The sequence below is a fragment of the Vitis vinifera genome, chromosome 12, assembly GCF_030704535.1.
Source record: "Vitis vinifera cultivar Pinot Noir 40024 chromosome 12, ASM3070453v1".
NCBI classification, from domain to species: Eukaryota; Viridiplantae; Streptophyta; class Magnoliopsida; order Vitales; family Vitaceae; genus Vitis; species Vitis vinifera.
The window spans coordinates 18,879,073-18,906,932 of record NC_081816.1 but is presented as its reverse complement, the minus strand read 5'-3'; the positions used below and the strand labels follow the sequence as shown (position 1 = coordinate 18,906,932).

The 27,860-nt window shown below is 34.1% G+C and overlaps 1 protein-coding gene and 1 long non-coding RNA gene across 14 annotated transcripts; both read left to right on the top strand.

Annotated features, from left to right (window-relative positions):
- The first annotated feature begins 11 nt into the window (after positions 1–11).
- On the top strand, positions 12–8,749 carry LOC100242853 (putative disease resistance RPP13-like protein 1). 12 transcript variants are annotated; one of them, XM_010659514.3, is made up of 17 exons: positions 12–4,036; positions 4,121–4,166; positions 4,257–4,387; positions 4,491–4,539; positions 4,821–4,875; positions 5,096–5,153; positions 5,441–5,498; positions 6,029–6,064; positions 6,189–6,219; positions 6,309–6,485; positions 6,590–6,690; positions 6,778–6,847; positions 6,936–6,985; positions 7,092–7,258; positions 7,610–7,713; positions 7,809–7,975; positions 8,396–8,749. In XM_010659514.3, the coding sequence occupies exon 1, from the start codon at positions 132–134 to the stop codon at positions 4,029–4,031; it is 3,900 nt and encodes a 1,299-aa protein (XP_010657816.1). In that variant the 5' UTR covers positions 12–131; the 3' UTR covers positions 4,032–4,036; positions 4,121–4,166; positions 4,257–4,387; positions 4,491–4,539; positions 4,821–4,875; positions 5,096–5,153; positions 5,441–5,498; positions 6,029–6,064; positions 6,189–6,219; positions 6,309–6,485; positions 6,590–6,690; positions 6,778–6,847; positions 6,936–6,985; positions 7,092–7,258; positions 7,610–7,713; positions 7,809–7,975; positions 8,396–8,749. The 12 variants fall into 12 exon arrangements, with proteins under 12 accessions (XP_010657816.1, XP_010657818.1, XP_019079155.1 ...); XM_010659516.3 differs by having other exon boundaries at positions 5,980–6,064; XM_019223610.2 differs by having other exon boundaries at positions 5,900–6,064.
- A 288-nt stretch (positions 8,750–9,037) lies between these two features.
- Positions 9,038–13,510, top strand: LOC132254821 (uncharacterized). 2 transcript variants are annotated; one of them, XR_009467201.1, is made up of 5 exons: positions 9,038–11,667; positions 11,757–12,014; positions 12,193–12,261; positions 12,352–12,579; positions 13,118–13,510. It is a non-coding gene; the product is annotated as an uncharacterized LOC132254821 (long non-coding RNA). The 2 variants fall into 2 exon arrangements; XR_009467200.1 differs by lacking the exon at positions 13,118–13,510 and having other exon boundaries at positions 9,041–11,667; positions 12,365–12,473.
- Positions 13,511–27,860: the final 14,350 nt, after the last annotated feature.

Below are 27,860 nucleotides of genomic sequence, written 5' to 3'. Positions count from 1 at the left end.
GCATTAGTTGATAGGCCACCGTTCTCATCTACCTCTTTCTTCTAAGGCCCAGGCTCTTCCTCGTTGCTTTGCATCTGCTTTCTTTCATTTTTCTCTGATCCACTGTTCACTTCCCTTGCAAATCAACAGACATGGCCGGGGCCGTAGTAGGAGGAGCACTTCTCTCAGCTTCTTTCCAAGTTCTATTTGACCGGATGGCTTCTCGCGACGTCCTCACCTTCCTCCGGGAACAGAAACTCAGTGCTACGCTCCTAAGGAAGTTGAAGATGAAATTTCTGGCACTTAAGGCAGTGCTGAATGACGCCGAGGCCAAGCAAATCACGAATTCAGATGTCAAAGATTGGGTGGATGAGCTGAAAGATGTTATGTATGATGCAGAGGACCTAGTGGATGAGATCACCACTGAAGCTTTACGATGCAAGATGGAGTCTGATTCTCAAACCACTGCAACTCAGGTACCGAACATCATCTCTGCCTCGCTTAATCCGTTTGGTGAGGGGATCGAGTCCAGGGTAGAGGGGATCACTGACAAACTAGAATTGCTTGCACAAGAAAAAGATGTTCTAGGATTGAAAGAAGGCGTTGGAGAAAAATTGTCAAAAAGATGGCCGACAACTTCCTTGGTAGAAGAGTCTGGGGTGTACGGTAGGGGTGATAATAAAGAGGAGATAGTTAATTTTTTGTTGTCCCATAACGCAAGTGGGAATGGGATAGGTGTGATCGCCCTGGTGGGTATGGGCGGTATTGGAAAGACCACACTTACTCAGCTGGTCTATAATGACAGGAGAGTGGACAGATATTTTGACCTTAGAGCATGGGTTTGTGTTTCAGACGAATTTGATCTTGTCAGGATAACGAAAACAATTGTTAAGGCAATCGATTCCGGGACTTCTGAAAATTCGTCTGATGAGAATGATTTGAATCTGCTTCAACTTAAACTGAAGGAGAGACTTAGCAGGAAGAAATTCTGTCTTGTCCTTGATGATGTTTGGAATGAAAACTATAATAATTGGGATAGGCTACAAACTCCGTTCACTGTTGGCCTACCTGGAAGTAAGATTATTGTAACTACACGAAGTAATAACGTTGCAACAGTCATGCATTCAGACCGTATTCATCATTTGGGACAGTTATCCTTTGAGGACTGCTGGTCGCTATTTGCAAAACAGGCATTTAAAAATGGAGATTCTAGTCGGCATCCAAAGCTAGAAGAAATTGGCAAAGAGATTGTAAAAAAGTGTAAAGGACTGCCTTTGGCTGCAAAGACCCTCGGGGGTGCCTTATACTCAGAATCACGAGTAGAAGAATGGGAAAATGTATTGAATAGTGAAACCTGGGATTTACCAAATGATGAAATTCTCCCTGCCTTAAGGTTAAGCTATTCTTTTCTTCCTTCCCATTTAAAGCAGTGTTTTGCGTATTGCTCAATTTTTCCTAAGGACTACGAATTTGAAAAGGAAAACTTAATTCTAGTGTGGATGGCAGAAGGTTTTTTGGACCAATCTGCAAGCAAGAAAACAATGGAAAAGGTGGGTGATGGGTACTTTTATGACCTAGTATCAAGGTCATTTTTTCAGAAGTCCAGTAGCCACAAATCATATTTTGTAATGCATGATCTCATCAACGACTTGGCTCAACTTGTTTCGGGAAAATTTTGTGTTCAGTTGAAGGATGGTAAGATGAATGAAATTCCTGAAAAGTTTCGCCACTTATCATACTTTATAAGTGAATATGATCTCTTTGAGAGATTCGAGACCCTTACTAACGTGAATGGCCTTCGGACCTTCTTACCCTTGAACCTAGGCTATTTGCCTAGGTATCACTTGATGGATAAGGTTTCAAAGAATAGGGGACCAGGCGGTTATGATTATTTATCAGGGTTTCAATTGAGTAATAGAGTTCCAAATGATCTATTATCGAAAATTCAATATTTACGAGTGTTGTCATTGTCTTACTATTGGATAATTGATTTGCCTGATACAATTGGAAATTTGAAACACTTGCGCTATTTGGACCTTTCCTACACATCCATCGAAAGGTTACCGGATTCAATTTGTAGCTTGTATAATTTACAAACATTGATATTATCTTTTTGTTGTTGTCTTGTTGAATTGCCTGTAATGATGAGCAAATTGATTAGGTTGCGCCATCTTGATATTAGGCATAGCAAAGTGAAAGAGATGCCAAGTCAATTGGGTCAATTAAAAAGTTTACAAAAATTGACTAATTATAGAGTGGGCAAGGAGAGTGGGCCAAGGGTTGGAGAGTTGAGGGAGCTTTCCCACATTGGTGGCATTCTTCGCATTAAAGAGTTGCAGAATGTGGTCGATGGTAGGGATGCCTCGGAGGCTAATTTGGTAGGCAAGCAGTACCTGAATGATTTGCGGTTGGAGTGGAATGACGATGATGGTGTTGATCAAAATGGAGCAGACATAGTTCTCCACAACTTACTACCTCATTCAAACTTAAAGAGACTCACGATTCAAGGATATGGTGGTTTAAGATTTCCAGATTGGTTGGGAGGTCCCGCAATGCTGATGATCAATATGGTGTCCCTACGTCTCTGGCGTTGTAAGAATGTGTCAGCCTTCCCACCGCTTGGACAACTACCCTCTCTTAAACATTTATATATCAGTGGGGCGGAGGAAGTGGAAAGGGTGGGTGCTGAGTTTTATGGGACTGATTCTTCGTCAACTAAGCCCTCCTTTGTATCCCTAAAAGCTCTGTCATTTTCGTTTATGCCAAAATGGAAGGAATGGTTGTGTTTGGGAAGCCAGGGTGGAGAATTCCCTCGTCTCAAGGAGCTTTATATACAGGATTGTCCCAAGCTAACTGGGGACTTACCAGACCATCTGCCATTGTTGACAAAACTAAATATTGAAGAATGTGAGCAGCTTGTGGCTCCACTTCCAAGGGTTCCAGCCATCCGCGAATTAACGACGAGGAATAGTAGTGGTGTGTTTTTTAGGAGCCCAGCTAGTGATTTCATGCGTCTTGAGAGTTTGATTACTTCAGACATCTCAAAGTGGACGGAACTGCCACCAGTACTGCAGAAGCTCTCGATTGAAAATGCCGACTGTTTGGAGTCCCTACTGGAGGAGGAAATATTGCAAAGCAATACTTGTCTTCAAGATTTGACATTCACAAAATGTTCTTTTTCCAGAACCTTGTGCAGAGTTTGTTTGCCCATTACATTGAAATCATTGCGTATCTATGAATCGAAGAACCTAGAGTTGCTCCTACCTGAGTTCTTCAAATGTCACTTCTCTTTACTAGAACGTTTGAACATCTACTATAGTACTTGCAATTCTCTCTCGTGCTTCCCGCTCAGCATCTTCCCAAGGTTGACTTTTCTTCAGATCTACGAAGTGAGAGGCCTTGAATCCCTCTCCTTTTCAATTTCAGAGGGGGATCCTACATCTTTTGATATCTTGTTCATCAGTGGGTGCCCTAATCTTGTGTCTATTGAATTGCCAGCGCTCAACTTCTCAGGATTTTCCATCTACAATTGCAAGAATCTCAAGTCGCTGTTGCACAACGCTGCATGCTTTCAGTCATTAACATTGAATGGTTGTCCTGAATTGATATTCCCAGTGCAGGGTCTTCCCTCCAACCTAACTTCACTTTCAATTACAAACTGTGAAAAATTCAGATCCCAGATGGAGTTGGGTCTACAAGGTCTGACGTCTCTTAGACGTTTCAGCATTTCAAGTAAATGTGAAGACTTGGAGCTATTTCCAAAGGAATGCCTGCTGCCCTCCACCCTTACCTCTCTCGAAATCTCAGATCTTCCAAATCTCAGGTCTCTGGACAGTAAGGGGCTTCAACTGCTCACCACTCTTCAAAAATTAAAAATCAGTTACTGCCCGAAGCTCCAATCCTTGACAGAAGAGGGGCTGCCCACCTCCCTCTCTTTTCTAACAATTGAAAACTGTCCATTGCTGAAAGATCGGTGCAAGTTTGGGACAGGTGAAGAGTGGCACCATATAGCTCACATTCCACACATTTTGATCGATAACCAACTTTTGTAATGAAGGTACTTATTCTGTCCTATAAATAATTTTTTTTTGGAAAAAAAAAGGGAAGTTGAGCTTAAATACCCAATTTTGTTTTCTTTCAGGCTTTGTACATGTTTCCTGAAGCTGGTGCACCAAGCAGCTCTATGTGTATGATTTCTTGGTCTACTAAAATATCATAGCAGCAGGCTTTTAATACTGGTTTTTCTGATAAGCAATAGGAATATCTTTTGTTGTCAGTTCCAAGAGTAGAGACTGTGTCTGGAAATCGCATTTTTGGTAATGTGCAGATGAAGGGATCAATTCTGAAGTGTGGCTAATTAGACTCCCGAGATCTTGATAATCTGATTTAAAATCATCTTAAAGATCAGGTACATGTTGTATGCTCAAAATAATTTTCTTCCAATTCATTGAGTAGACAAATCTGTGCTGCAAAAATTTTGATATTTATTTATTTATTTTTAAATTTCTAAGGTTAATATGGGCATCGACACTCTCTGAAAGACTCGAAGTAGCTCTCCAGGTATAATAAGAGACTTGTCTTCTTGATATTACTTGGTACATTATTAACATTTTCCATCACGTAAAACCTTTCTTGACTTTGTGCTCCCTCTGGTAAAAAACAATTAAAAATACAACATTTTCTGTTTTTAAAAGAAAATAATTGTTTTCCAGTTATTGAACATATATTTTTGTTTTGTTGTTTTGATGAATAACAACTTTCAAAAATAGTTATCAAACAAGGCCTTAACTTTTTAACCCTCAAATTGCAATTATTTTAATCATATATGCATTGGTTTGCAGGTTATTTGGGAACAGATACCTGCAACAATGTCTTATTTTTTCCAAAAAGCAATGGGTATGTCATTTTTATTCTTGTTTCTTCTTGTAGAGTGACGGAGTGGGTGTTTCTATTTTCGCATGCACTAAATTTAATTCAAGTAAATAAAAAATTGAACCTACCTCTCAAGACCTCTCAACATTTATTAATGGGTCTTATCAAAACTTAACACTCTGCATTATGTTGTGATTTTGCTTCCTTCAATATTAAATAAACCTCTGTTTCTTTTTCAAAACAGGAGCAGCTCGGAGAACTTCTTAGAAGAAACAAAGTTTCCTTGCAACAACTGAAAACATGTTAGTATAGAATTCTCCTTGGAACACTATTGTTCCAAAAGGCCTATATTTTCCAAACTTGATATACTTGCATCAACTTCTTCAGCAATACCTTCTATCATCATGACAGCCTCAAATCATACACTGACTATTTTTTCATATCGGCTTTGCCTTGAGGAATTGTGAATTAATTGGATCAACTCATACCACCACTCTCCATGCATAAATTTTAACAAGTACAAATATTTAAAGTTGAATGGTTTAACTATTAAATTGTGCTGATTACCATTTTGGATCTTTTGGAGCAGTCCCAGGAGGAAGATTTGCCATTGCCTGCCCATGCAATAGACGGGTCTTTAGTTGCAAGTGAGATTTGAAGACTTGAACTCTTTTCAGGAATGCTTCTTAAGGCACTACAATAAATTTCACATTTTGCTACCATAATTTTAGGCATAAACAAATTTTTATGGAAAAAAGAAGATTTTTGTAACAAATTTTATTTTTATGACAAAAAGGATTTCTTTTAAAGATGAAGCTTCTATTCGTAATAAAATATGATATTTAGCCACATCATATATTTGTGTCAAATAATATGATAACAAAATATACATATAGGAGAAAGCTTGCCAAAGAACTGCATAAATGTGATGGTGACTGCAATAGAATGAACAATTCTAGGCTCTGTAAAAATAAAAAAAATACTATACACTGCACCAATTTGAATTGTAGTGATAAATTTGTAGTTGTTTTTTCTCATTGTTTACCAGATTGATGTTCTTGCCATGTCTATGTGTGATACTTCTTCCAATCTGTTCTTGACACATGGTATGTTTCGATTCTTGTCCAGTTTTCTGTAAGCATGGGATGCTTATCTGCTTCACCATTTTTCATTTTAGGTTTGAGGTAGCCAGCTTGTAGGGCACAAATCTGAAGTAAGTTCATTAGAACTCAACAGAACCTTGGATGCATTTTCCTTTGATGACTAAATGACAACCTATCTTAATCCTTGCTTTTAAATCCTCTGGTGTGTGGGCTGAAATGGTCCCGTAATGATAGAGAACTTGCATCAAGTGGTAATGATAATCAGGTATCCATCCCACCAGTACTTTTCCCACTTCATTTTTGCAATTCAACTTTAGTGAAGTACTAAATGAGAGTGTATTGTTGTGGAACCAGCATTCTTAGCAACCAGTTTTGAAGTTGACAGAGCACACACCTGCTGTGAAAGACACAGCTTGGTCACCTCACCAGAGTGGCCTCCTTGCATTTGGAGGTGGGACTGCGGATCAGTATATCTGCTTCTGGAGTACCACAAGTGGGAATCAATTAAGCCATGTTGACATAGGAAGCGAGGTGTGTTTTCAACTTTTGTGGGGCATGGCATAGAGTTTTAGTGCACTAACTGAGGACACCCAAATATACTATACTGAATCAAATTTCAATGGTTTCACCTTCAGGTATATAATCTGGCATGGAGTAAGATGTGAACGAGGTAGTCAGCACTCATGGCTCTTCCCAAAATCAGATTATGGTCTGGAAACACCCATCAATGACAATGGTATTAATTAGTGAATTGCTTGAAAATTCTGGCATTATTTTCCATTACAAATGAACTAAATCCAACTTTCCTATGATTTTTGAATAGGTTGTAACTCTAATTGGTGATAGTTTGCGGGCACTCTACCTATTTACAGATGCATAAGTGAATTCCATAAGTGAGTTCCCAGGCATAACTTACTATTGCATATGCACATAATGCTCTCTATAAGAAAAACTTAGAAAAAGTGAAAACTGCTTTTGCAGACAATAGTGAGTGCAGCAGGGGATGAGACATTGCAGTTTAGAAAACACCAGTAAGCATGACGAAACTTTGAAAAAACAATTAGTGGTTAACTTCCATCATCCAAATCAACATTTTCAACCCCCCCCCCCCACCCTTTTTTTTATTTCTCTTTTCAGGCACCAGTCAAAGATACTGTTGTTTGATCATTGGGACGAAGGCATATTTGATGGCACATATGGGCAGAGAAGTGGCATAGGGACAGCATCAACTTGCAGCTTGGTACTCTCAGTAAGCTAATGCCTAAGTCTAAAAAGAGATGAAGCTAATTCCCAAGTCTGAAAAGGTACTACATCTTTTTCTCTTTCAATCATCCCTTTTCTTCTCCATTACTTGATTCAGCTCAATTTTTGAAAATTTAGGCACAAATAAATTTTTATGGAAAAAGAAAGATTTTTCCAAATAAAGTACTATATGGGTTAATTGTGGTGTGTTTTCAATTTTTGGTAACCCAAATAAAGTAAAGACATACGAGGTTTAAAATTTTATTTTCTTTTGTTTTCCATGGTGTTCTGGAAAGCCAAACCGAAGGTTTCAGCTCTTTGTGGTTTTGAAATTCATGCTATGCATATATATGAGTCATTGCAGGAGGAGTGTTTTTTGAGTTCACTAAATCTCTGTGTCACCACTGCTGCAGAAATTTCTCATTCAACTACGATGACCAAAGTTGTAGAAATTTCTCATATTGTAGTCTTCTTCTGAATCAGATAAAAGTCAAGAGACTTTCTCACGATGATTCTGGTAAATATGAAAAAAAAAAAAAAAGAACATTGAATTGAAATTTTTTCTGTCCAGAAATCCAATCTGATTCAACGACCCAACTGAGTATTTTTCAGGTTCACTTGGATAGGCCTGAAGCCAAGAACGAACGCCATTGGGAAGGAGATGCAGAGAGGCTTACAAAACACTTTTGTAGCTATTATCATTGGGGTTGGATGATAACTTCCATTTGGCTGTGAAGAAGGTAGATGGTAGAGGCCAGGATTCTGAGAAAGAATTTGAGGTATATATCATTGTTGGCAGCTTAGGTGGTTTTCAACAAGCCGCATCTCGACTAATCCCCTACCCTGCTCATAAACATGTCAAGCTAAGAGCTTAAAATTAATCCACTGAAATTTGTTGTAGCCCAACGTCTTCTGCAATCCGCATTTTATTTCATACCTCATCTGGTGGCCTTGCTGGCCAATTCCACCAGCAGGACAATATTTGCTGAAGGGTGAAACACATTTGATAAATAACATTCATTAAATTCGAGTTTTTTAACATTTTTTTCCTCTTATATTTCTATGACACAAACTAGTAGGAATTAAGATCTCTGCCTTACTAGTCAAAGAATTGTCAGGATCATTTCACAAATAAGTCTATGTGCTTTACCAGAAGGAGTTTTTGGAAATTTACAGAAGTAGCTTTGTTTTCTTTACAGATGCTTGTCCTGGACTCTGCTGAGTCTCTGATCTTCCAAGTGAAAAGCCCAGCAGAAACGCTTCTGATCATGCCTTGGAGACACATGGTAGGTAGTGGCCATTTTTGAAGTTCTCCAAAGATCAAATAACTTGTAGACTAGTTCACTGAAGTTTATAATGTTCCACTTTCAATACTCTTCGAGCAAGAACAGCAGCATAGAGAAACCATCAGGAGATACCCACAAGACTACCCCTCTGATGTTCCTATTTAGGCCAGGCTTGTGGATGAAAATCTAGGAATTCTAACTTTGGAAAGATTTAAATTTCAGAAATGTTCATGGGAAGCTTATAAAGTTGTATTGGATTTAAAGTTGTATTGCTTTTTTTACAATTTTTTTTTTGCTATTTAACCTTATTATGCATTTGAAAGCTTATAAAACATATTTTATCAGAAATTTTATTTCATGGTGAAAAGGTGATCTTTCACCATAATATTATTTTATTTTATTTTTTTTATGACAAAAAAGTGACCCTTTATCATGATTATTTTCATTTTAAAAAAACCAACATATTGGTATAAACTTATTTTATGGCAAAAAAAAAAAAATGATATGTTGCTACAAATTTTATTTTATGATTCAAAATAACAAGTTGCCACAAATGTTATTTTGTTGAAAAATTATTTATTTTTGCTATAAAATTAAATTTTATGATTAAAAATAATTGCCCATGGGCTTATAGCAACAAAATCACTACAAATAATTTTTTTGTGAAAAAATTTCTTCTACCACAAACTACATTCCTTTAATCACAAATTAATTTGTGGCAAAGTCTCATATTTGTTGTAGTGAGAGAGTGAGCTTTTTAGTCCCAAGAATGTGACAAGGAAGAAATAACACGGAGCCACTTGTGGATCTTATATTAAAGGAAGAAGATAGTTGTTTCTTTGAAAATAAGAAAATAGCACCAATCTTGGATTAAGTTTTTTTGTGGAGTGAGATTCCCATGAATAATATTAATTGTAATTATTGATTTGACCTTCAGAGTATTTGTTTTGTTTCTTATTTTGATGTTTGAGAAATTAATGTGTTGTTATCTTGAAGTAGTTAATTTGAATTCTCTTGTTAGCTTGTATTATTGATTTTATATAGAAATGATGCCTCTTTATTAAGTTTTTTCATCCATCTAGAATTTGCTTTTTGGCTAGATGCCAAAAAGCAACAATTACCCTTCACATTGGATAACATTCTATTTATATTTCACAACTACTATGTAATGTAATAATTCTTTCATCCTCATTCATACTTTTACACACTACCTTGTGTTAGTAGAGTGCTTGTACGTGTGAGTGTTTTAAAGTGAAAAAAGAAATCCCGCATTGGAAAGTGATGAGCACTTTTAGTGGGTATTTATATTAACCCACCTCTTTTAGCTTCATGAGCTCGTGGAGAGGCCAAAGAGGGCCTCATGTGCTTACGGGATGCACGATGTGTCTGCACACGCATCATACAAGGGTTTAATTCCCTCAATTTTGGTTTTCAAATCAAGTCAAATGACCTTTAATTCTCTTCCATTATGAGTTTATTATCTGGTGTAAATAGGTTTTTATTTGGGTTTTAATTCTGGAGTCGTTTGGCCTTTATGGCTTATAATCGTTTTACTCTTTAAAGCTTATAACTGTTTGGCCTTTAAGGCCCTTGACTATTCACTTAGAGAGACTGCCTAGAGTGTCCTCTTCAGTGTTACACACCTATATGCCACTACATCTCTCTCTTGACTGCTCTCGCATTCAACCACTGCTTCTCTCTCTCTCTCTCTCTCTCATTCTACCATTGTAGCCTCAATTTCTCGATGCAGTTTTCTTAATAAAGACACGCTATCCGAACACTACTGGTTTTATTAAAAATAAATAAAAAATAAAACAAACATTCTTTTCAGCCTTTCGTTTAGAGGAATATCAGTTCGAGTTGTATTACTCCTTGCTAAAGGTGTGCACTGAAAGCAAGGTTTTTTGGTTGTTGAATCTTGGAGGGAGGTTGTTGGATCCCTTTGCACCTCGTTTTGATACCCAAAGAGGGCAAATCTACTTTAAGGACAATGATTATCACACCTCAACTTAATCTAATAAGTGTCCTTTCTCACTTTTCCTATTTCTATTTGTTTGTTTTGGGCTTAGTCAACTTTCTTATCCCTTTCTTTGAGACCTAATTTTTTTACCAACAATCTTAAAGTATACGATTTTTTAAAAAGAATGAAGACCTTCCTAGTTCACACCCATCCTGATACCTCTAAGATTGATCCATTTAATGGAACATTCTTTAAGAGATGGTAGGAAAGGGTCTTTTATGCTATTGACGTAGTGAATTTGAGACATATTTTGACTAACCCAAAACCCAAAGATAGGTCTAAAAATTTGCCTACCTAGGAAATTGGAAATAAGCAAGTTAGATGTGTCCATTCATAATGCACTCTTTAATCAACTTTTTGATGTCTACTATTGTTATAAAGTAGCTAAAGATATTTGGGATGCCATGAAAAATAATCACATTTTGGAACCTAAAAATATGTTATAAGGAATTTTAGAAAAATTCCAAATGACCAAGGATAAAGATGTTTCATCTCAAATCCATGACTACCACTTGCTTATAAATGACCTTGCTAATGAAGACCTTAAATTGCTTGAACCTTTTGTGGCTAGATACTTGATTAAGACTTTTCCAAATTCCTAGAAAGACTATAAAAATAATATCAAACACAAAAGAAAACAAATGTCCCTTGAAGATGTCATAATCTATATTAGGATTGAGGAACATAACAGAAATAGGGACAAAGTTGAAAAAGCCAAAGAACTGTCTTCCAAGGCTAATGTGGTAAAAGATAAACCTAAACCCAAAAACAATAAGTGCAGAAAGCAAAACTCAAGGACCAAGCCCAATTCAACAAACAAGGTCCATAACCCGACAATAAAAAAGAGGGGTAACTATTTTGTCTATGGCAAACTTGGCCGTCATGTAACCCAATGTTGGAAGAAAACTGATAAATCCAACCCTAAAGCGAATCTAGCAGAGACAGAGGTAATCATTGTTGTAGTCTCATATGAGATGAGCATGGTCACTAGTATGAAGGACTAATCTGAAGTAAGTTCGTTAGAACTCAAGAGAACCTTGGATGCATCTTCTTTTGATGACTAGATGACAACCAATCTTAATCCTTGATTTTAAATCCTCTGGTGTGTGGGCTGAAATGGTCCCATAATGATAGAGAACTTGTATCAAGTGGTAATGATAATCAGGTATCCATCCCACCAGTACTTTTCCCACTTCATTTTTGCAATCCAACTTTAGTGAAGTACTAAATGAGAGTGTATTGTTGTGGAACCAGCATTCTTAGCAACCAGTATAGAAGTTGACAGAGCACACAGCTGCTGTGAAGGCCATAGCTTGGTCACCTCACCAGAGCGGCCTCCTCGCATTTGGAGGTGGGACTGCCAATCTGTATATCCGCTTCTGGAGCACTACAAATGGGAATTAAACCATTTTGACATAGGAAGCCAGGTGTGTTTTCAACTTTTGTGGGGTTGCAAATCTAACTGGTCATAGTTTGCGAGTACTCTATCTTGCCATGTCATCGGATGGTCAGGTACAGTGCTATCTCCTCCATAGTTGGAGCATTCTACTATAGTTTATAACCATATATACCTATTTACAGATGCATAAGTGAATTCTATAAGTGAGTTCCCAGGCATAACTTACAATTGCATATGCACATAATGCTCTCTATAAGAAAAACTTGGAAAAAGTGAAAATTTCTTTTGCAGGCAATGGTGATTGGAGCAGGGGATGAGACATTGCAGTTTAGGAATATCTTCCCTTCCATGAAAACACCAGTAAGCATGACCAAACTTTGAAGAAACAATTAGTGGTTAACCTCAATCATCCTAATTAACATTTTCATCGTTTTTTATTTCTCTTTTCAGGCACTAGTCAAAGATACAGGTGTTTGGTCATTGGGATGAAGGCATATTTGATGAAAACTCTGCACATATGGGCACAAATCTAAAGTAAAATTTAGTTGTGTTGTTTATATTTAACCACAGCCAGGCAGAGAAGTGGCGTAGGGACAGAATCAACTCACTACTTGCTACTCTCGGTGAGCTAATCCCCAAGTCTAAAAAGAGATGAAGCTAATCCCCAAGTCTGAAAAGGTACTACATTTTTTTCTCTTTCAATCATCCCCTTTTTTCTTGATTGGTTGATTCAGCTCATGTCTGAAAATTTAGACACGAATAAGTTTTTATGGAAAAAGGAAGATTTTTCCTAATATGTACTTTCAGAAGTTGGTAGCTTGGGTGGTTTTCAACAAGCCTCATCTCCACTAATCCCCCACCCTGCTCATAACCATGTCAAGCTGAGAGCTTAAAATCTACTGAAATTTGTTGTATCCCAACGTCCTCTGCAATCTGTATTTTATTTCATACCTCATCTGGTGGCCTTGCTAGCCAATTCCACCAGCAGGACAATATTTGCAGAAGGGTGAAACAAATTTGATAAATAACATTCATTAAATTCAAGTTTCTTAACCTTTTTCTTCCTCTTATGTTTCTACGACATGAACTAGTAGGTTGTGAATTAATATCTCTGCCTTACCAGTCAAAGAATTCTCAGGATCATTTCACAAATAAATCTGTGTGCTTTATCAGGAGTTCTTGGAAATTTACAGTAGTAGCTTTGTTTCCTTTGCAGCTGCTTGTCTTGGACTGGGCTGAGTCTCTGATCCTCCAAGTGAAAAACCCAGCAAAAACGCTTCTGATCATGACTTGGAGACACATGATAGGTAGTGGTCATTTTTGAAGTTCTCCAAAGATCAAATAACTTGCAGACTTGCTCACTGATGTTTATGATGTTCCACTATCAATCCTCTTCAAGCAAGAACGGCAGATTAGAGAAACCATCAGGAGGCACCCACAAGACTACCCCTCTGATGTTCTTGTTTAGGCCATGCTTGTGGATGAAGATCTAGGAATTCTAACTTTGGAAAGATTTAAATTTCAGAAATGGCCATCGGAAGCTTATAAAGTTGTATTGGATTTGAAGTTGTATTTTTTTTTTTTACAATTTTTTTTATATTTAATCTCATTATGCATTTGAAAGCTTATAAAACATATTTCACCATAAATTTTCTTTCATGGTGAAAAGGTGATCTTTCACCGGAATTTTTTATTTTATGACAAAAAGTGATCTTTTACCATGATTATTTTCATGTAAAAAAATGACATATTGGTATAACTTGTTTTATAGCAAAAACAAAATTGATATGTTGCCACATTTTATTTTGTGGTTAAAATAACATGTTGTCACAAATTTTATTTTGTGAAAAAATTATTTATTTTTGCTATACCATTAATTTTTATGGTTAAAAATAATTGCTCTCGGACTTATAGCAACAAACTCACAACAAATAATTTTTTGTGGAAAAAAATCTTCTACCACAAAATACTCTCTTTTAATCACAAAATAATTTGTGGCAAAATCTCATATTTATTGTAGCGAGGGAGTGAGTTTTTAGTCCCAAGTACGTAACAAGGAAGAAATAACATGGAGGCACAAGCACTAGTACATCTTATATTAAAGGAAGAAGATAGTTAGTTCTTTGAAAATAAGAAAACAACACCAGTCTTAGATTAAGTTTTATGTGGAGTGAGATTCCCATGAAGAATCTTAATTATAATTATTGATTTGACCTTCAAAGTTTTTGTTTTGTTTCTTATTTTGATGAGTGAGAAATTAATGTGTTGTTATCTTGAAGTAGTTAATTCTAATTCCCTTGTTAGCATGTATTATTGATTTTATATAGAAATGATGCCTCTTTATTAAGTTTCTTCATCCATTTAGAATTTGCTTTTTTGCTCGATGCCAAAAAGCAACAACTACCCTTCACATTGGATAACATTCTATTTATATTTCACAACTACTATATAACGTAATAATTCTTGCATCATCATTCATACTTTTACAAACTACCTTCGTGTTGGTAGAGTGTTTGTGTGTGAGTGTTTTAAAGTGAAAAAAGAAGTCCCACATTGGAAAGTGATGAGCACGTTTAGTGGATATTTATACTGACCCACATCCCTTAGCCTCATAGCTTGTGGAAAGGCAAAAGGGGGCCTTGCGTGCCTAGGGGGTCCAAGCCCATTCAAAAGTGGCTCAAGTAAAAAACCCTAAATGCACGATGTGCCAGCACATGCATCATGCGCAGGTTTAATTCCCTCAATTTTGGTTTTCAAATAAAGTCAAATGACCCTTAATTCCCTTCCATTCATAGTTTATTATCTAGTTTAAATGGGTTTTTATTTGGGTTTTAGTTTTGGAGTCGTTTAGCCTTTAAGGCTTATAGTCGTTTTTCTCTTTAAGGCTTATAGTCGTTTAGCCTTTAAGGCCCTTAACTGTTCTCTTGGAGAGACTGCATGCAGTGTCCTTAGTGTTATGCACCTATTTGCCACTACATCTCTCTCCTGATTGCTCTCTCATTAAACCACTGCTCCTATCTCTTTCAGTTTTCCATTGTAGCCTCAGTTTCTCGGTGTAGTTTTCTTAACAAAGGCACCTTACCCAAACACTATTGGTTTTATTAAAATAAAAAATAAAAAATAAAACAAACATTTTCTTCATCCTTTCATCTGGAGGAATATCCATTCAAGTTGTACTACTCCTTACTAAAGGTGTGCACTGAAAGTAAGGTTTTTTGGTTGTTGAATCCTAGAGGTATGTTGTCGGTTCCCTTTTGCACTATGTTTTGATACCCAAGAAGGGCAGATCTACTCTAAGGACAGTGGTTATCATGCCTCAGCCTAATCGAATAAGTGTCCTCTCTCACTTTTCCTATCTCTATTTGTTTGTTTTAGGCTTGGTCAACTTCCTTATCCCATTTTTGAGACCTAATTTTTACCAACAATCTTAAAGTAAACTGTTTTTTAAAAAGAATGGAGACCTCCCTAGTTCACACCCAAAATATGTTGTAAGGAATTTTAGAAAAATTCCAAATGACGAAGGATAAAGATGTTTCATCTCAAATCCATGGCTACCACTTACTTATAAATGACCTTGCTAATAAAGACCTTAAATTGCCTAAACCTTTCTGTGGCTAGATACTTGATTGAGACTCTTCTAGATTTTTTTAAAAACTATAAAAGTAATATGAAGCACAAAAAAAAAATGTCCTTTGAAAATGTCATAATCCATATTAGGATTGAGAAACATAACAAAAACAGGGATAAAGCTGAAAAAGCCAAAGAACTATCTTCCAAGGCTAATGTGGTAGAAGATAAACCTAAACCCAAAAACAATAGGTCCAGAAAGCAAAATTGAAAGACCAAGCCTAATTTAAAAAACAAGGTCCATAACCCAACAATAAAAAAAAAAAAGGTAACTGCTTTGTCTATGGCAAACCTGGCCATCATGTAGCTTAATGTCGCCATAGGAAGAAAACTGATAAATTCAACCCTAAAGCAAATCTGATAAAGATAGAGGTAATCATTGTTGCAATCTCCTCTGAGGTGAGCATGGTCACCAGTGTGAAGGACTAGGTGGTAGACTCTAGGGCTACCAAGCACATATGTGGAAATAAAAGTACATTAACTTCTTATACCATTGTAAAAGAAGGAGAGCAACAAGTGTTCATAGGCGATTCTTGAATGTCCTCGATGATTGGGAAAGGGAAGATTCTCCTTAAGCTAACCTTGGGCAAAGTGCTCACCTCTAGTGATGTCCTTCATGTGCCAGATATTCATTGGAACTTAGGATTAGTATTTTTGCATGGGAAGACAGGAGTGAGGATCATGTTTGACTATGATAAACTCGTCTGAATAAAGAATGATGTTTTTGTGGGGAAAGGCTATTATAACCATAATTTATTTATGTTGAATGTTTCCAATATTATCAATGACAATGCATCTTCTTCTTCTGTTTACATAGTTGATTCTTGTGATATTTGGCATGGTAGATTAGGATATGTGAACATTTTGTATATAAAGAAAATGGTTTAATTTCTAAATTGTCCTTAAAAAACCCTGGAAAATGTGAAGCATGTGTAGAATCTAAAACCACAAAGAAGTTTTGCAAATCTATAAAAAGAGAATTTGAACTTTTAAATTTAAGTCACAATGACTTAGGAGATTTGAAAAGTACAATGACTAGAGGTGGTAAACATTTTTACATAACTTTCATAGATGACTACTCAAGGTATACAAAGGTATATCTTTTGAGAAACAAAGATAAAGCAAGAAATGCTTTCATCAAGTACAAAAATGAAGTAGAAAATAAAGTAAGAAAATTAAAAGGCTTAGAAGTGACAGGGGAAGACAGTATGAGTCCAACCTCGTTAACTTTTTTTATGAAGATCATAAGATCATTAATGAAATTACTCTAGCTTATTCCCCTAAGTCAAATGAAGTAGTAGAAAGAAAAAAACAAAACCCTAAAAGAAATTATGAACTTAATGTTAGTTAGCTCAGGAACACCCTTGAATTTATGAGGGGAAGCTATCCTTTTTGTGTGTCATATTCAAAATATGATACCTTATAAGAAAACCAGTAAAACACCTTATGAGTTATGGAAGGGTTATGCACCTAACATTGTATACTTGAAAGTATAGGGGTGCTTGGCTAAAGTTCTTTTTCTTAAACCCAATAAACTAAAACTAGGTCCTAAAACTTTTGATACAATGTTTATAAGGTATGCTGAGAATAGTGCAACATATAAATTTCTGGTTATCAAATCAGAAAACAACCTAGCAGAAGTGAACACAATAATGGAAACAAAGAATGTTGATTTCTTTGAAAACATCTTTCCTATGAAACCTAGTGGTAGGGAACAAATCTAGAGAACACTTAGAGTAGAGTTTAATAAGTTTTCTAAATTGAACCTAGAATGAGTAAAATAGATAAGGAAATAAACAAACTTTGGAGATGGTTTCTACACCTTCTTAATAGATGAGGAGCCTAGATCCTACAAAGAAGCTATAACTTCTACTGATGAACCATTCTGGAAAAGGCCATTAATAGTGAGATCGAATCAATTATGTATAACCGTACATGATAACTAGTATATTTACCTCCTAGTGTAAAGACTATCGGTTGTAAGTGAATCTTTAAAAGAAAGTTAAAACAAGATGGGTCCATAGAGAAGTATAAGCCATGTTTAGTAGCCAAAGGCTTTAAACAAAGGAGATATATTGATTACTTTGACACTTTTGTCCACGTGACTAGAATTTTCTTAATTAGAGCGTCAATTGCTCTAGTCTCCATTCATAACCTAGTGATACATAGAATGGATGTCAAGACTATGTTCTTAAATGGGGAATTGGAAGAGGAAATTTATAGGGACCAACTCAAGGGTTGCATGGTTCTAAGGAAGGAGGAAAAAGTGTGTAGGCTAGTGAAATCACAGCATGGGTTAAAACAAGCACTCAAACAGTGGCACAACAAGTTTGATCATATGTTATTAACTAATGGATTTTCCATTAATGATGCTGATAAATGTATTTACAACAAATTTGAGGATAACATATGTGTCATCATCTATATGTTGATGACATGTTGATCTTTGGAACTAGCCTAAAGGTCGTTTGTGAGACTAAGAAATTCCTAAGGTTCAAGTTTGACATGAAAGACCTAGCTAGGAAAGGCAAAGGTGGTTCTAGGAATCAACATAACTAGAACACCTAATGGGCTTAAACTATCTTAAGAACATTATGTTGATAATATCTTAAGGATGTTTGAACACTTTGACTATAAACCAATGTTAACCCCTTATGATTCCGGCTCACAACTAAAGAAGAACAAAGAACATAGTATTGCCCAAACTAAGTATGCTTAGATCATAGAGAACCTAATATACTTAACGAATTGTACCAAATCTGACATCACTTATGCAGTTAGTAGATTGAGTCGGTACACCCAATGTCCTAATTAGGACCAGTAGACTATTGTTCGTAGAGAACTTAAGTATTTAAGAGGAACCATTAACTATAACATGTGCTATAGTGGATTTCCAAGTGTCCTTGAAGGATTTAATGATGCAAATTAGATCTTTGATTCAAGTGAGATGAAATCCACTAATGGGTATGTCTTTACCCTTGAAGGAGGTACAGTTTCTTGGAAGTTTGCCAAGCAAACATGCATCACTCGGTCTACCATAAAGGTTGAGTTTATTACCTTAGAAAAGGCAAGTTATGAGATTGAGTGGCTCATAAACCTCTTTGCAAATATCTCTTTATAGATGAGACCAACATCCTCTATGTCAATGCGTTGTGATAGCTAAGCTACAATATCTAAGACTAAGAGTAAGATATTTAATGGGAAGAACATGCATATAGGCCTAAGGCACAATATTGTGTTGTAGTTGCTTGAAACATGGAGGAAACTTCGAGGAGATTAGGGCTTATGCTTAATACAAAAGTCAAGAGTTATGGAAACCCAACCGATTAGATTGGAGACCCTATGAAGTAGGTTCATATGGGTAATAACAAATCATTTGTGACTGAGATGTTCTATTAGTTTTATCTGAAAGTCCATCCCTATAATGTAGCTAGATAGATCAATGTCTAATGATAAGTATATTTACAGTTAATGAATACCATATTCCTTATGGATAGTGTGTTTAGTTGTAGAAAACACTTGATGGATTCACCTATCTGACAATGAAGGCGGGGTTGCTTCCTTTGAGAACTTAGATAGGTTCTCTAGAGCTCTTATGAATATCTAAGTAAGGCGTATGACCTATTTTCATCGACTTGTTTTGTACAACTCGTAGTTGAAAAACCAATGTGGATTGTAGGCTCCTTGAATTACATAAAGAAATACAGGTTCATAAAAATTTATTTTCACCAAGTTTCTATAATTTAATACTTATTTATCCTAAGGCTGGTTCATAGCCTGTTGGTACTAGTTTTGATGCATTGGATTCTAGTTTTCCTCCAATCATCTTCTTCTTCACACATACACTTTGTGGGGGATTGTTGGTAGAGTGTTTGTGTGTGTAAGTGTTTTAAAGTGAAAAAAAAAGTCCCACATTGGAAAGTGATGAGCACTTTTAGTAGTTATTTATACTAGCCCACCTTCCTTAGTCTCATGAGCTTGTAGAGAGACAAGAAAGGATTTTGCCTGCCTAGGGGGTCCAAGCCCATTTAAAAGGGAATTTGGATGGCTTAGGCCGAAAACCCCTTAAAGCCCAATATGTCCACACACACACATCTTGTAGGAGACCCCTTGCATATGCACGCGAGTCCAACGACTTTTTACATTTTGAGAACTAGAATTTTTATTTTAAATTTTGAATTCAATTTTGAGTTTGGAATTGGTAATCGAAAAATTAATTTTGCATTCTTCCATTGGGTTTTTAATTTTGGTTTTCAAATCAGGTCAAATGAGATTTTATTCCTTTCCATTCTAAGTTTATTATCTAGTTTAAATGGTTTTTATTTGGGTTTTAATTTTGGAGTCATTTGACTTTTATGGCTTATAGTCATTTTGCTTTTTAAGGCTTATAGCCTTTTAGCCTTTAAGGCCCTTAACTGTTCTCCTAGAGAGACTGCCTATAAATGGGCTTCTTCTCCTTAACATTATACACCTATTTGCGAATACATCTCTTTCCTGATTGCTCTCTTATTCAACCACTACTCCTGAATCTCTCTCTCTCTCATTCTACCACTATAACCTCAGTTTCTCAGTGTACTTTTCTTAAAGAAGGCACCCTACCTAAACACAACTGGTTTTATTTTAAAAAACAAACAAACATTCTTTTCATCATTTCGTCTGAAGGAATATCAATTTGAGTTGTACTACTACTTGTTGAAGATGTGCACTGAAAGCAAGGTCTGTTGAATCCTGGAGGTAGGTTGTCGACTCCCTTTTGCATCGCGTTTTGATACCTGAGGAAGGTGAATCTACTTTAAAGACAATGATTATCACGCCTCAACCTAATTCGATAGGTGTCCTCTCTCACTTTTCTCATATTTGTTTGTTTATTTTGTGCTTAGTCAACTTCCTTATCCTATTCTTTGAGACCTAATTTTTAACCAACACCTTGCTCTATTTTTTCTATAAGTATTATGACCAAAAGCAACAAAGAGGTATGTCACACCCCAAATTCTAAAATTATGGTTTCATTATAATATTAAAGGATTAACCCATAATTCCATGATTTGAAATGTGAATTAATGAATATGCTATAATGTTTGTAATATAAAATGCTAATCTTTTGGTTTTCATGTTAAAAAATTCTAGTTCTATTGTACATGTAACAAGTAGAAGTTTTTTTTTCAAATACTTATTTGTTTATCCTTACATTTAATTATTTTAAGTAGCAATAGTTGAAAGTTTGTAGCTCTTGCTTATGAAATACCTAGCAGGGATGAATAAGTGTTTAAACTTTTTGGTCCAAAAAATTAATTATTTTTTAATTTTGTGATAATCACTTTTCAATTTAGGAAATCTTAAAGGCATTCAACATAAGACACATAGGATTTTTACATGGAAAACCACTCACACAACATGCAGATGTAAAAACCACGAGGTCAAGACCTCGAATCAACAATCTACTATATGAGAAAGTAGTACATAGAATTATATACTACCCTTAGATTTACTCTGCAAAACCTATACTACAATCCATGTCTATGATGCAGCACCTCGTGTCCTCCAATGGATCTCTCCTCAACGCATGAGGGGATATAGATCTCCTTTATAACCCAACAAATGGAAAGCCAAGCTTATTTGAGAGTTTTGGGTTAAGCGCAAGGACTAATGAATTAAAAGTTTAGGTTCATTCACTTTTCAAAAAACTCTCACAATAGGCATATATAAAATCTAGTGGACTTAGAATAAATTTAAAAGTCATATTTTAACAAAAATAATTTAGAAACTTAAAAATTTTAAAAAGGTTTGGAAAGATTTCATATTTTAAATTAAAAAATAATTGGAAAGATTTTCCTTTTAAAATTCTTTTCCAAATTCCTTAAAAGATTTGGAAAGATTCTCTTTTTAAAATTCTCAATTTAAAATTTATTTCCAAATTATTTTTATTATTTGAATTTTTTTTTAATTCTCAATTTTAAATCCTTAATTTAAAATTCCTTTTTAAATTATTTTTATTATTTAGAAAGACTTTTCTTTTTAAATTCTCAATTTAAATTCTTTCCAAATTAATTTTATTTCTAATTTTCATAAGTCCATTCTATGTCTTCTATGTCATTATTCTCAAATGACACAACCACACTTACATGTTTAGTCTCAAGTTGATTTTTTTGGCAACCTAGAATCTTCAAAGGAATAAAAATCATGGGAAAGTACACGAAGTCTCAAACTAGGATGGATGAAACAAAATTGTCAACTTAATCTAAATAGCCTAATGCACTTTTCCTATTTAAATTTTTTTAAATATAGATAATATGGGCCTATGGATGGAGAGTTTTCAAATACATACTACATGTTTTATTAGAAATTTCACTAAGTATGTGAAATAGTTAATTTTTCAAAATTTCATAACTTAATACAAAAAAAATGGCAGATATTGTTATTTTCGTGTTGGTAATACTCAAAATAACTTTTCTATATTTTTATCTTTGATAATTTTACTTAGGTGAACTTTTTTTTTCTAAGAAAAATCAGTAAAAGCTGTCAATTTATAACAAAAATTGAAAAATTAGGTTTTGATTTACTTGGAATTAGGTTTTCAAAGTATTTTTATTAAATTCAAAATGGAAGGTATTTTGTTATTTACATTGTAAACTTAAAGTAAATGCAGATATAAATGACAAAATAAAAAATAAAGTTGGCATAACGTAAATGTAATGTTGAGGATATAACTATGTTGAGGTGCTAGAGTCAGTGTGGTTGAGTTGAGAGGTACGCCAACTACACTAAGAGGTGCACCATTTTTGTTGCATGTTGTGCACTTTAAAACAAGTTTAGCACACCTTACCTTTTAAACATATTCTGGACACCACTAGTTAATTTGTGCATCTCACCCTTTAAACAAATCCTATGCACCATCACTTAAGTTGCACAACTTATCCTTTAAATAAATCTTGCACACCTTAAGATAGAAAAATCTTGTGCACTTCAACCTGTTGTTCCTTTATTTGTCACACCTCAACTTGTTGCAATTAGCGCCTCTATTATACCTTAGATGTTTCCCATTTTTCATATTTTCTCCATTTTTTGTGCATTGAAAATATCTAAAAATCATTTCTAAACCCTTATTGAATAATTTTAAACTTTAAAAACTTATTTACAACTAAAAACTTATATTTATAATCAAGATAAATATATACATATCCAAAAAAGATGAACATTAATTGGGTTCCTTTAAGCAATAGTTATTTTTATAGAGTTATGAGTATAATTCTTTGTTCCTTTCATGTACAACTAACTAGCATAAAGCACTCCAAATACATTAGAAATCGATAGTAACAATAGTTACAAAATATTGTGTGTGTGTGGGGTGTGGGTGTGTATATTGGTGAAATTTCATTTTTCCAAATGAATTCTATTGTGTTACTATAAACAAGTATTAAATAATTATTTTATAAACCTTTTAGTTATAAATAAACTTTTCTCTACTGAGCTGTCACTCATTTTTTTCTCTAAAGGTGTATATATAGCATTTCCACACTAAGTCATTTTCAACTTATTATATACCTTCATGTACCTCAACAATTAGCATTTTGTTTTCAACCATGAATATCTATATTTTAGGGACTGTTATTCAAGGACATACATTTATACCCGCTATTCTATCCCCCCATGGATATTCTTAAGGTATGTCTTGGGTCTTTCACATTATAGTATTTTATCCTTCTTCTTTTAAGGACACTCATCCAGGGACCATTTCTCTCATTATTTTCCATAAGGTAAACCTATCATGGTGCCATGATTTTAAATTCATAATGCCTTCAACATTCTTCATGTTGCTCATACTGCATATCCAAGTTAGTTTCCAGCAAAACAAAGCCTATTACACATAACAAAGTATATCACAATCATGAGCTATAAATTCTTAGCATTTCAATCAACATACTTTGCATTCAGTCATTATATATGCTTAGAATTTCCTCACACATCCATAATTCAACATGTTAATTAATTTCACACCTTAAAATATCAACCAAAATATCAATAAACAATTTAATTTTCAAATCCATAAAAAGAAAAATTAGAGTTTTCAATAGCAACTTTTGTACCTATTTTATTTCTCAGTTTTTCATTTCATCTCCTTTGGTTTTTTCACTTTCAAGAATAGTTCTCAGTTTTTAGAATTTTTTTTATCAGTTGATACAACCTATTAAAATTATATATTCTTGCTAGCAACTTACCTTTCTTAACCTCATGAGCTTGTGGAGAGGCAAAAGGGGGTCTCGCGTGCCTAGGGTGTCCAAGCCAATTCGAAAGGGAATTCGGGTGGCTTGGGTCGAAAAATCCTTAATGCATGACATGTCCGTACACACATCCTGCATGCCCCCCCACCCCTTTCCCACGTACACGCATGAGTCTAATGACTTTTTACATTTTGAAAACTAAAATTTTCTATTTTTAATTTTTAATTTTATTTTGAGTTTGAAATTTTGAATTCTTCTATTGGATTTTTAATTTTTGTTTTCAAATTTGGTCAAATGATCTTCAATTCCCTTCCATTATGAGTTTATTATCTGGTTTAAATGGGGTTTTATTTGGGTTTTAGTTCTAGAGTCATTTAGCCTTTAATTTGATTGTTCTCCTGGAGAGACTACCTATAAATAGGCTTCTCCTCCTCAGTGTTTCACACCTATTTACTAGTACATCTCTCTCCCAATTGTCATCTTATTTAGACACTACTCCTCTCTCTCTCATTCTGGAATTGCAACCTCAGTTTCTCGATGCAATTTTCTTAATGAAGGCACCCTACCCGAACACTACTAGTTTTATTAAAAAAAAACAAACAAACAAACGTTCTCTTCATCATTTCGTCTAAAGGAATATCAGTTTGAGCTACATTACTACTTGCTCAAAGTGTGCACCAAAAGCAAAGTTTTTTGGTTGTTGAATCTTGGAGGTAGGTTGTCGGTTCCCTTTTGCACTGCATTTTGATACCCAAAGAGGGTAGATCTACTTTAAGAACAATGATTATCATGCCTCAGCCTAATTCTATAAGTGTCATCTCTCACTTTTCCTATCGCTGTTTGTTTGTTTGTTTTGGGCTTGGCCAACTTCCTTATCCCATTATTTGAGACCTAATTTTTTACCAACACCTTGCTTTATTTTTTCCATAAGTATTATGACTAAAAGCAACTAAGAGGTTTGTCACATCCCAAATTCTAAAATTATGGTTTAATTATAATATTCAAGGATTAATCCATGATTTGAAATGTGAATTAATGATATGCTATAATGTTTGTCATATAAAATGCTAATCTTTTATTTTTCATGTTAAAAAATTCTAGTTCTATTGTACATGTAACAAGTAGAAGTTTTTTTTTAAATACTTATTTATTTATTATTACATATTAATTATTTTAAGTAATAATAGTTGAAAGTTTGTAAATCTTGCTTATGAAATACCTAGTAGGATGAATAAGTGTTTAAACTTTTTGGTCCAAAAAATTAATTTTTTTTAATTATGTGACAACCATTTTTCAATTTAGGAAAGCTTAAAGACATTCCACACAAACACATAGTATTTACGTGGAAACCACCCACACGACATGCAGATGTAAAAACCATGGGGTCAGGACCTCGAATCAACAATCTACTATATGAGAAAGTAGTACATAGAATTATTTAGCAGATACTACCCTTAGATTTACTCTCTAAGACTTATACTATAATCCACGCCTGTGATGCAGCACCTCATGTGCTCCAATGGATCTTATCTCTGGGCCTAAGGAGATGTAGATCTCCTTTACAACCCAACAAATGGAAAGCCAAGCATATCCGAGAGTTTTGGGTTAAACGTAAAAACTAATGACTTAAAGTTTAGTTTCATTCACTTTTCAAAAAACTCTCACAATAGGCATATATATAAAATCAAGTGGACTTAGAATCAATTTAAAAGTCATATTTTAGCAAAAACAATTTAGAAACTTCAGAATTTTAAAAAGATTTGGAAATATTGCATATTTTAAATTAAAAAAATATTTGGAAAGATTTTCCTTTAACATTCTTAATTTAAAATTCTTTTCCAAATTCCTTTAAAGATTTGGAAAGATTTTCTTTTTTAAATTCTCAATTTAAATTCCTTTCCAAATTATTTTTATTATTTGGAAAGATTTTTCTTTTTAAATTTTTCCAAATTAATTGTATTTCTAATTTTCATAAGTCTATTATATATCTTTTATGTCATTATTCTCAAATAACTCAACCATACATGTTTAATCTCAAGTTGATTTTGTAGCAACCTCAATCTCAAAAGAATGCAAATCATAGGTAAGAATGAAAAGTCTTAAACCAAGATGAATGAAACTAAATTGTCAACTTAATGTAACTTGCCTAATGAACTTTTCCTCTTTTTTTTTTTTTTTAATATAGATATGTGGTCCAATGGATGGGGAGTTTTCAAATACATACTACATGTTTTATTAGAAATTCCACCTAGTATGTGAAATAATTCATTTTTAAAATTTTCATAATTGAAGATAAAAAGTGACGGATTTTGTTATTTTCATGTTAGTAATACTCAAAATAATATTTCTAGATTTTTATCTTTGATAATTTTACTTCGGCAAACTTTTTTTTTTTCCTAAGAAATTTAATAAAAACTATCAATTTATAACTAAAATTTAAAAATCATATTTTGATTTACTTGGAATTAGGTTTTCAAAGTATTTTTATTAAATTCAAAATTGAGGGTATTTTGTTACTTACATTGCAAACTTAAAGTAAATGGAGATATAAATGAAAAAATAATATATGAAGTTGACATAACGTAAATATAATGTTGAGTATACGACTTTGTTGAGGTGTTAAAGTCAAGATGGTTGAGTAAGTTGAGACGAACACCAACTGCACTAAGAGATGCACCATTTTTGTTGCACAGTATTCACTTTAACATAAGTCTTGCACACCTTACCTTTTAAACGCATTTTGCACACTACTACTTAAGTTGTGCATCTTATGCTTTAAACAAATCTTGTGAACCACCACTTAAGTTGCACACCTCACCCTTTAAATAAATCTTGTGCACCTTCAGATAGAAAAATCTTGATCACTTTAGCATGTTGTTCCTTTACTTATCAGAGCTCAACTTGTTGTAATCAGCACTTCTGTCATACCTTAGAAGTTTCCCATTTTTCTTATTTTCTTCATTTTTTTATGCCAAAATATTTGAAAATCATTTCTAAACTCTAATGAATAATTTTAAACTTTAAAAACTTATTTACAACTAAAAACTTAGATTTATAATCAAGATCAAATTTGTACATATCCAAAAAAAAAAACCTTCATCAAGTTCTTTTAGGAAACAGTTATTTTTATAGAGTTATGAGCATGATTCTCTATTCCTTTCATGTACAACAACTAACTAGCAAAGAGCATTCCAAATACATTAGAAATCCACAATAACCATAGTTACAAAATATTTTCGAACTTCATAAAATAATTCTCAAGATATATATATATTAGTGAAATTTCATATTTCCAAATGAATTCTATTGTGTTAAAACAAATATTAAATGATTGTTGAATAAACCTTTTAGTTATAAATACACTTCTCTGCTAAGCTATCATCATTATTTTCTTTAAACTGATTTTTGGACCAACCTGAAGGTGTATATATAACATTTTCACACCAAATCATTTTCAACTTATCATATACCTTTCATGAGACTTTCATGTACCTCAGCAACTAGCATTTTCTTTGTTTTCAATCATGAATATCTATATTTTAAGAACTCTTATTCAAGGACATATATTTATACCCGCTATTCTATCCCCTCGTGGATCTTCTCAAGGTATGTCTTGGGTCTTTCACCTTATGGTACTTTATCCTTCTTTTAGGGACACTCATCCAGGGACCATTTCTCCCATTATTTTCCATAATGTAAACCTATCATGGTGCCATGATTTTGAATTCATAATGCCTTCAACATTCTTCATGTTTCTCATACTACATATCCAAGTTAGTTTCCAGCAAAACAAAGCCTATTACACATAACAAATTATATCACAATAACGAGCAATAAATTCTTAACATTTCAATCAACATACTTTGCATTTAGTCATTATATATGCTTAGAATTTCTGCGCACATCCATAATTCAACATGTTAATTAATTTCACACCTCAAAACATTAACCAAAATATCAATAAACAATTTAATTTTCAAATCCATAAAAAGAAAAATTAGAGTTTTCAATAGCAACTTCTCTACTCATTTAATTTCTCAGTTTTTTGTTTTTGTCTCCTTTGGTTTTTTCACTTTCAAGAGTAGCTCTCAGTTTTTAGAATTTTTTTTGTCA

What these genes read in the sequence shown, in the direction of transcription:
- LOC100242853 (XM_010659513.3), top strand. Translation starts at nt 132, where the DNA reads ATGGCCGGGGCCGTAGTAGGAGGAGCACTTCTCTCAGCTTCTTTCCAA.